Source organism: Corythoichthys intestinalis, chromosome 8 (assembly GCF_030265065.1).
Source record: "Corythoichthys intestinalis isolate RoL2023-P3 chromosome 8, ASM3026506v1, whole genome shotgun sequence".
NCBI lineage: Eukaryota > Metazoa > Chordata > Actinopteri > Syngnathiformes > Syngnathidae > Corythoichthys > Corythoichthys intestinalis.
In genome coordinates, this window is record NC_080402.1 from 51,599,138 (window position 1) to 51,610,036 (window position 10,899).

General features: G+C 36.1%; 1 protein-coding gene across 1 annotated transcript in view; it reads right to left on the reverse strand.

Annotated features, from left to right (window-relative positions):
- slkb (STE20-like kinase b) overlaps window positions 1-10,899 on the reverse strand; it is a 52,305-nt gene that overhangs the window by 39,597 nt on the left and 1,809 nt on the right. Inside the window, exons 2-4 of the mRNA XM_057843520.1 lie at window positions 5,752-5,916; window positions 1,512-1,560; window positions 1,278-1,427 (exon numbers count right to left, since the gene is read on the reverse strand). Coding sequence (XP_057699503.1) covers window positions 1,278-1,427; window positions 1,512-1,560; window positions 5,752-5,916 — 364 coding nt within the window. The remainder of the gene's footprint in view (window positions 1-1,277; window positions 1,428-1,511; window positions 1,561-5,751; window positions 5,917-10,899) is intronic.

Consider the following 10,899-nt stretch of genomic DNA (forward strand, 5'->3'; position numbering starts at 1 on the left):
TGAATAGTAATTTTGTTTGCCTGGTACACCAGACTCAACGCTGTTCCAGCTATTGAGTCTGGCCACCATTCCCACGGATACAATTTCCAGCGCGGAGCAAGCCACAGCAAACAGACAGCGGAGTGGACCAATCAGCGACGGGCAGACGTGACGTTGTTAACTGACGACGGAAGGACGAGGGACTTGCGCGCAGAAGTAAACATACGAATAGAGCGGAGTTTATTCAACATGGCTAGCGCGAGACAGACTATTGTCAATGACTCGTGTCGCTGTGTTTTTGGTAATTTAAAACAGAATTTACCGCGGATTGGAACATGTTCTCGGTTATCCCGTTGACCATTTGTGTTGTAGAGACGACTTTCGGCGCGCAAGAGTGACGTTGCTCGTGAAGAACACGTCACGCAAATAAACGAATCTGATTTGTCGATTGATTTTGTACCTGCTCGAAAAGGCCGTTAATGGGATGGTTCCTAGACTATTTCTCTCAGTGTTTGAAAAATACAGGGAGAATAGTCTGGCAGAGCCAGGCAATAATTTTGTCTCCCATAATCTGAAATTTCTTTCTTAACAAGAGACAATATTTTCCCGTTTAAACATGTCGTAACTTGACAATAAGGTTTGTAGAGACATTCTTTAGTAGAAGTACCACTGCATTAACATGATTATCCGAAAGGAAATGGGCCAATTGTTTTTGCATAATGAGCAACAGAGCCACTATATCGAAAAGAGGCAGTTTAGATAGAATAAACAAGAAAACTAAACGACCACATTGCTTATTAAATTACAATAGTCTTTGTCAAATTTTATCATTGGATATTAATGTTAGTTGTTGGCTAATCTCGGCAGCCCTAAATTTAGCTTTCATTATTATTACATTTGTTTATTTGTGAAGTTCCATAAATGTGGAAACCATTTTCATTAGAAGAATAGTGACGTTTGCAATGACAACTAAAATGGCCCAAATAGACCTAAGAGAATCATGTGAAAATATAATCCTCAGAAATTATAAAACTAAGTTACGCAGTAGGATTTGTGTGAATGGTGGTGTCATTGGACATTTTTGTGCTATTTCTAGAAATTAAATCTTAATAGTCTGAGAAAAATACCTGAAGATTACTTGCTGTCAAGTGACCACAAAGTTCGGTCTACACTGTTGTACTACTGATTCATTATTTGTACCTTTGCATATTAAAATGCACAATACTAATGAATGATGCATTGTCGAAACAACAATCATTGAGAACATGAGAATCCAACAAGATTTTACCGATTCTCACCTAGTTTAACATCACCGTCCAGAGTGAGCAGGATGTTACCAGCCTTTAGGTCTCTGTGGATAATTTTAATGTCATGGAGGTAGACAAGGGCCTGCAGAGTCTGCCGGCACACCACTTTAATCTGTGGTTCTGTCAGGGGTCTTTCCAGTTCTGCAAGAGTATTGGTTATTTATGGAGATTTAATAAAGAATGGCTCTAAAGATGAATGCGTAACATATGATGGTAATTGCTCACCTAACATGACAGCATCTACAGCACCTCCTGCACAGAACTCAATCAGAATCTAAAAAAAAAAAAAAAAAAACAAGACAAACAAAAAACAGGTAATGTTGTAGTAAATAATTGATAGCTGATTATCATCGACACAAAAACCAAGGGGATGAAGACAATAAAACACACAACAAGGCAAGCCATTATAAAGCCAGTCATTATGTTGTAAATCCCTGAGTGATTTGAACGTGATAAACTAAGAATTCAGTTCAAATGTAAGGCACGGGATAATTCTCATATTAAGAGGCAAATTGCAACACATTTGGAGGATAAAAGCGCATGCATTTCATATCAAATGTAAAAACAAATTATTATTCATCTAAACTACTGTCTGAATAGAATTTTTGCATAAACTGTACCTACATGAACTAATGAAGGACTTTGAGCTCTTAAAAGTCATTTAGAATCTTTCAATAGGGCTGTTCCTATAAGAGGATTGGCCCAGTTGGGGCTACATTGTGGGAACAGTTTCACACAGCTACTAGCTAGACCGCTTATGATAGGCCTTAGGCCTTCTGCTGTAAATAGGATTACAGTTTCTATGGTCACAGGCCCTTCAGTCGTGGGAATGTGGTGAGATGGATATTTTCTATTGAGTTTAAACAAGGCTCTTTTTGCATGTTCCTAAATCAAAGCTTGTTATCGAGTATGGCATACATTTACATGAATTATTTACATGCTTCTTTAACTACTGAAAAAAGCAATCTACTTTCATAAGTACATTTAGGCAATAAAGTTGTAATGAAAGTTACTCCGTATTCAAACTCAATCATTATAGCACCTATTAGATAAAACTACTCTTCACTGAGGTTTAATGACATTCCAAAACTGAGGAGCTTTTTGAGACTGAGCCACTTATCGTGACAAAGCCTACACAAGTCATAAAATGACTAAAGCCTCAAAACAATCTTAGCCATTCAACATGCACACTACTGTCATGTTTTGTCGTGACAAGCAGTTACTCTCTTGTTGTACAATGGGTCATACAGAATAGCGGCATCATTCATGGGCTGGGACTATGGTTTCCTTCCGATCTTGTTTGTTTGACATATGCGAATGTACAAATCAAGCAAACATCCACGTTTCCGTTTAAGGATGAAGATATCCAAGGGTAACGCCAACAAAATAATGATAAAACAAGATATCATGTGAAAGAAGTTGCGTTGTCTGACAAAATATATATGTTTTTGGTGATTTTAAAATTGGTATCATAGATGTAAAACAAATTGAGGTGGATTTTTAAAAATTGTAACTAAGGGCTGTAATTAACGATTATTTTAAGAATTAAATTAAGAATCGATTAATCGGACGATTACCGTAATTTTCGTGCTATAAGGCACACCTGACAATAAGTTGCCACCCACTGAATTTGACACAAAACCGGCATTTGTTCATAGTGTCCACACTGTATCATGGAATATTTACACCAAAAGATATTAACCAGTAACACTTTGTTTGACAGTGGCGTCATATGTCATAGGACCAAATGAACCACCATGAAACTGAACCAATTGGCTGCTAAGGTTCATTGCTTCAAGAAAGCTTGATTTGGCCATCGCTGCTCCCTTGGAGGAGACGGTCTGCCACCTGCTGTAAACACGGTTCTCGTCCAACATGCCTCTTAGCATGCATTGCATCACTACAGATGTAAATAACAATCAAAATTCATGTTTTGTGCTAATTATTTCTTCAGTTACTGTTCCAGTTGTTACATTAATTGCTAGTTATGGTATTTGGTAACACTTTATTTGACAGTGGCGTCATCAGACTGTCATGAGACCATCATAATTATTACATGTCACTGCCATAACCATTAATGAATACTTATGAAAGATGTCATTTTATGTCATCCGGCAAATGATCTCACTTTTGAATGGATGTAAAAGATCCTAGCTGGACATAAATGGAGTGACATAATTTGCCAGATCACACTTAATGACATTTGTCATAAGCGTTCATTAATGCCCTTGATAGTGTCAAGTCATAATTATGACAGTCTTATAGCAGTCTTACGGCACCACTGTCAAATATAGTGTTACATATAAACCCAATAAATCAACAAATAAACAGCACTGGACTATAAGCCGCAGGATTCAGAATGAAGGAAAAAAGTAGCGGCTTATAGGCCAAAATTACGGTGATTAAACGATTAATTGGATAAATGTCAGTTCTTTCCAATTACCGGTACCTTCACAATTTAACTTGAAGTTGTTTTAGGCATGCTGTAAGCGAAGACAAAATGGATGACTATTTCCTTCAAAAATAATAATTTATTACAGATTCCTAACTTAACTTTCGTCTCCAACAGTACTGATTTAAATACAAAAAACTTGTTGAAATTCTTAACATAAAAATAATTTCTCAGTACACTAATCAGACAAAACCCCTGTTCATTCAAATAATAAAAAAAGTGCTGCTGATTGACATTTTTTTTTTCTTGTGGGCAAAGCGCTGATATAAATTGTGTCAATGACCATTTATTTTTGTTTAAAAAAACTAAACAACAAAATTGAATAAGGAGGATGCAGACTGTAATTAATTAGTTTTGTTTATCAAACAGTTGTTCATAAATACAATCCAAATCCAATTTCAAAGCACACTCTCTTGTATGACAATTTAGTTTGAATGGGAGTTTGAGTTGTGTTGTGTTGTGTTGACTCTAAGCTGTTATGTGAACAGGTTTATGTGTGTGGTTTCTTTATAAAAAGAAATGAGAAAACTTTACTACTAAACAATAAATCAAGTGCTAATATACTTCTCCAAAACACAATACAAACAGACATTTAGGACACTGATTAGCATAACTGCTGACTAGCTTAGCGCTCCGTGCTAAGTAGTAACGTCTCATCAACAAAGAATACAAAAAATACAATTGGCTTCATTTATTCACCTCTGATGGAGGCACACTGGATTTAACAACACAAAATCTAACTCTCGACTCTTTGTAATATTACTGATTCAACAACCCAATCAGTAAACTCTATTTCTCTCTCTTGCTCTAACCACTGGCGCGCGCAGCCTCACACTAACCACTGGCACGCGCAGCCTCACATTACGCATAAACAAGGGTGCAACAGGACTGCTCATAGCTGCCGGCAAAAATCGATGATCAAATTTGATGGCAACTAATTTATTAATCGATTTTGATTAGTGGTCGAAATGCAGACTGACTACTGTTTTGTTAAAGGGAACAATCCCTCAAAAAGAATCCAATAGCGATGATTTTCAAGTCATTTATTACACTCCTGTTGAGGTAAACTGTAACTTTCTTTCATTATTAGAGAGATAGCCACACTTTTGTCCTTGTGCTATCTCCGTGTGTGTGTGTAATATTTGCAAATATTATTTTATTAGATGACAATAACTATTTATTTATTCAGGGACACAATGTTAGGAATATTCCGTATGTGGTTTGGTTGTAAAGTAATACAAACCAGCACATATTCGCCTGAAGTCTTGATAATCAAAAAGGGAATATTTAGCAATTAACCTCCAAAGAACTGGTCAGAAAGAGAGGTCCAACAAACTCTAGGTGTAAACAGATTTAATGCATTTTTCTACATGCTGAAGTTTTCACACTATATTCCGCCACTTTTTTTCCCTTGAATTGAATCCTGTGGTTTTTAGTCCAGTGTGGATTATTCATAGATTTTTACAGGCTACTGAGCTGCATGTCTTTTGATGTAGTTTCTCATAGTAAAATGTAGACCCGTGTGGCTTATAGTCCAGTGTGGTGAATTTGATGAATGAACTAATAACATTTCCTGTCAAATGTGACGGGTATGGCTTATCGTCAAGTACGCCTTATCGTCCGAAAATCACGGTAATTATATTGAGGATCATCAGAAGGTGACAATGTAATATACAGTGATGTTAAAAATAGAATTCCAATATTGACAGCTTTGACAAACCTGCATGATGATTAACAGCTGAAAGCTATTTAATTTGTCAAATGAACTTTGGCCCTAGCACTTGATAAGCATACAGCAAGTATGACCACAACAGTATGCTCTGAATGCCTTTCCGATCTTGCAACATTCTGGTAGTACAAACTCTTGTATGGTATTTAAAAAAAAAACAAAAACAAAAAAAAAAAAAAAAAAAAACAGCTGCACTGTTTTACCACCTTTTGCAAAGCGGGAAATATTCGTTTTAGAATTACTTATTGGGTTTCACTTCTGAGGCACAGCATGCAACTACTTACCCAGAGTTTGCCCTCAAAATAGAAAGCGTCAAGCAGCTTGACAATATTTGGGTGATCACATGAAGCCAAGATGTCGATCTCTACCATGTAGTCCTCCAACTCTTCTTCAGTCTTTGTGTCAATAACTTTGGCAGCGGCAAGCACACCTGTCTGTTTATTTTGAGCCTGAAGGATAAAAATGGATGATTATGAAATAAAGTTTGAATTTGAGTAATAGCTGTTGTACTGTTCATCGTTAGACAATAATCTAGAAATTGATAGGATTTCATTTTATCTTTTAAATATTTTAGCACTTATATAATAGCTTACTGTAAATAAATTTAATTGGGATCTAATGTTGTAAATGAAAAAAAAAAAAAGCATTCTATGAGTAAATGTTTCAAACTCAGTGACGCACAAGGCCCACATCTAAAAAACGTAACAGCAAAAATCAAATGGTGCTTTCATTTCTTTAAATGCAATGCAATACAAGACCATTAGGGAAATCTTTGTTTAATAAACTATACTATCACAAATCGGGGTACAGAGATCCCTCGCCAGTTTGCGCTTTGAAATTTGTTTCAGTTATTTATGAATTATTTGTTTCTTCATCATCATCATTATCATTTTTTTCATCATCATCCCCATTAACCGCGAAAAACGAGGGATCATTGTACTTTATACAGCCATTGTGCCAAAATTACAATTTTGGTCGGTAATCAAACTAAAGAGAAAACTATAAGTGGTCTGTATGTTGACACCCTTCTAGTAGAGGAACGTGGCTTTATTTTATTTACAGGTAGTCCTCAGGTTACGAACGAGTTCCATTCCTACACTGGTGACGTAACTCGAATTTCCGCATAAATCAGAATTACCGGTAATCCCTTAACTACCCCAAAATCTCAAAATAACTAACTAAAAAGTCCAAACATCTTGTATTTTGTTTCATGATTGAGGATACACTGCCCTCTAGTGGCTGGACTGTTGCCTTGTATGACTGAGAAGCAAACTCAGACGTCTACATGGATATAGGATAGCTGTGCTCTGGTTTGGCCCACGTAAGGCTGTAAATTGTTTCAGCTAATATTGTTTATGTTATATATATGTTTGTGTATGCATTTGTAATTAAGTTTACAACTACAGTTGGTGTAGGTTCGTGTGAGCAACTTTCTATGGAAATTGTAAATACGTTAGCATCCGTAGCATTTAAGATAGCGGACTTTTGTTAGGCAATTTAGGTTAATTTAATCGACTAAATTTACATATTGATCAGACTACATGGACCTTTGAACAACAAATGATTTGTGTCTAGTGTTTGATTGTTAAAATGTGTGTCGTTCTGAACATAAGTGTACATTTGTGTTACTGTGTTTTTTTTTGTTCTTTGTTTTTTTGTGCTTTTAATTGCAGATATGCATTCCCATTCAACCACTTATAGTTGGAGCCTATCCCATCTGACTGTGGGGGACAGATGTTTGTGGATTGGGCTCCAGTCAATAAAAAGGTGGACATAGTACAGACCAAGAATCATCACATTCACGTACTCTCAATTACTGTACATTACAGGTGTGACATTAGTAGATAGTTTATATTTCAAAAGCCTATCAATATGCTCCCGCCAAAAATGTATATATCATTTTAAAAAGGTGTCAATGTTGGAAAAAAAGGCACCCAAACATGACCACTTCTCGGTTTTGGGGGCATTTACAAGTCAATACATGTTCATTTTAAGGCATTTACAGGCGACTTCCTGTTCATGTTGAGTCACTTCCTATTTATTTGGGGTCACTTACTTTTCAGTAACCCAAAATCTACAGGGAGCGACCCGTAAATGCCCCAAAATCAACAGCAAGTGTCCAAGAAATGCCCCAAAATCAACAGGAACTGATGGAAAATCAACAGGATATGACCTGAAATTTCCCAAAATGAACTCATTGGCTGCCAATGATGACCATCAGCATCCAACCCGCTTGAAGTGGGATGGATGGCAGCGAATTAACAAATATTCATTCACTGCCACCCTCCCAGTTCAAATAGATTGGACGTATACAATTCATTCACAGCTGTTTGTTAGTTGTATAGTAGAGTATTGTAGAATGATTTCCTGACCCATGTATCAAGAAATGTTGTATATCATGTATTATCATGAGATAATCATTATCATGACCCTTGTATCTTGAGCTACACAGAGGTTCCCACCCCACACTTACTGCGCATTCGTGCATGCATCATGCATGTATCACTTAAGTCAGTAATGTTTTTTAATTTCAATTTTACAGTAATTTTAAGCTCATCATATCATATTGTACTTTCTATTGGTCTGGGATGTAGCAAGCTGGAATCTTGTGACCAAGTCATTGTGCCATAACAATAGGAGTAGTGTCAAAATGACAAAACATATAGTAGGCCCACACCACAGAAACTATTAGGTAAAAATCTTGGCTAAGAAAGACTATTCCTGGTGAACTATTCAGACAAATTAGGTACATTTTGGTGATTTGAATTAAAAACAAAATTGTTGCACTGTAGGTGCACGTTTCTGGAATGAAATACTCTTTCATGAGTAACTAGTATTTATCTGGGTGTAAAGTATTTAATATGGATTAGGCCTGAACAATATATCGTTTCAACATTGCCATCGCGATGTGCTCGTGTACAATAGTCCCATCGCAGGACATACAATAGTTTTTTTTTTTTTTTTTTTAATGTTTGAACACGTAGACTTTTGTTTTGCTTCGTAAAAGCAGCAAGTGTGTAGAGACATGAACCCAGCAATCTTCATCATTTATAGTTTAGCCTGGATTCAACTATTAAATAAATATAGTTTGGTCATAGTGAGTCAACCATAGTCTTCCCAAACAGAGATATTCAAGTCTAGTGACAATTCTTCTACTTTTAATATCGGAATATACGTGTATACCACAATAGATCGCAAACCCCCCAAAACTCACAAAAAACAATGTCCTTTTTTCCAATATCGTTCAGCCCTAACATGGAATAGAGATAGACCGGTTATTGGTGCCGATATTTGAAAATTTGACGTATATCGGAATCGGCCTTTTTTTTCAAATCTGACCGACCGATATGAAAAAATCCATTTAAAACTGGATTATTTCAACTCTGATTGCAGCCGCGTCTCTCTCTCCTGCCTGCTGTCTTCTGCATCAGTTATTCACCTCGTCCTCTGATTTGTTAAATGGTAATGGTAAATTAAGTTACACTTGTATTGCAACTTTCCACTTTTTTAAGGCCCCCAAAGCGCTTAACACTATATTCTCATCTACCTACTGGTGACGTAGCACCAGCAGCAATGTGGGGTTAGCATCTTGCTCAATGATACTTAGAAGAGGTCATGAGGGCGGCAAATCGAACCCTCAACCTTTTTATTCAACAAGAGATGTTTCTGAGACTAGGAAATTCAGTCACTTCTGGAGCTATTATTTTCTATTTGTGCAGATGTGGCAAAAATTTTACTCAAGTAAGAGTAGCGTTACTTCAAAATAATATTACTCAAGTAAACATATGTACTCAAGTACAAGTAAAAAAATATCCAGTGAAAAGAATACTCAATTCATGAGTAACATTGTGAGTACCTGCTTATTATTTTTTTTAAACAATGGATTTTTTTTCTTTCTCAGCACAAACCTATCTATATGAAGTGTTGTTATAATGATACTGTACAATAACCTATTAAATAACCACATTAAGCCAAAGAAATAAAAAATAAATAAATAAATAAATAAATCATTGAATTCCGGCGAGAGAAAAACAAAGACAGAAATGAAGCATTATTCGTCCAAAGAGCATGAGTGCCCTCTAGTGGAGAAAATAGTTCCTAGTTTGAATAGTGAATAGTTCCTTCAGTTACTATTATGAAATTAAAAGGTTCATATCTCCGGTTGTCCGTGGTCAATCGGTACCAAATAAAAACTGGGAGAGATGTCAAAATCCACGCTTTCAAGTCATGTTGAGAGTAGGGCTGCAGCTATCGAACATTTTAGTAATCGAGTATTCGACTGAAAATTCTATCGATTAATCGAGTAAAGAGGTAAAGAGCAATTATAAACATACATGAGAAAACAAGACATTTAATCGAATATTGAACCATTTTCAGTCAATTAATCTTAATCTTTATTTTCGATGTACATCGTTGAAAACAGCCAACAATTGCATCTCAGATTTGACTAGAAAAAAAAAAAAAAAAAAGACTAATTCACTGCTTTCACTCCAAAAACTTCTAGATCTTATAAAAAATAAAGATTAAAAAAAAAAATCTTATTTCTTACCTAGTAATGTCATTATGTTTGATAAAACACATCACTTAAAAGTTAGGTGTTTTTCCCACGTGTTTCAATTGAATTTCCATTTGTCTCAAGCTATTTTTAAGTTCTAGTTAAGTTTTAAGTTAGTTTAAACTGTAAGTCCCGATAGGATTTTGAGTTTTTGCAGTGTTCAAAATAAATGTATGATACCTGCTGTATTGGAGGACATTAGGGACCAGTGCTACTTGGTGTTTTATCCAGCACTGACTACTGAGCTAAAATTGACAGTTAGCTTTATTATGTTTTTATTTCACACCCTCATCACTCTACAGCGCTATGTTTTTACAGATTAAATAAAGCCTGTATGTAAGAAAAGTGAGCCACGCATCGGCAGTAGTCATAATTAATAGAAATCTAATCCTCCGCAGGGCTAACGTTACGTGACAGTAACATTAATCTTATTTATTGGCGCTGAGAAGTCTAGTGCTTTAAGATGGCGACTGTTAATTAACGCTGCCGAGTCTGTCATTTAGCATCTAGTTCTATATACATGTGATATCTATGAGACGCTTCAGACGCTACCTGATACCAGCGTAGCATCATGCGGGCGTAGTTTTTAGCAACGTCAGCATAGTTTGTAGTTGCTGTTGGCTGCAGTCAGATATTATTGCTTCTTCCTCTACGCACGTGGAGTCAGCGCGTTGTCCCGCATCAAAAGTAGTCCGGGCAAAACATGATGCTTAGAGCTGGCAAAATTAAACAATTCCTCGAGGCGAATAAAATTACTTGGATCAGTTTTTAAACTTGAGTTACTCGAGTTGTTCGAGTATTCGTTTCAGCTCTAGTCAAGAGCGGTGCTCTATGTCAAATACTTCATTTTTTAACGGTGCTTTAAAGATGCCACGTG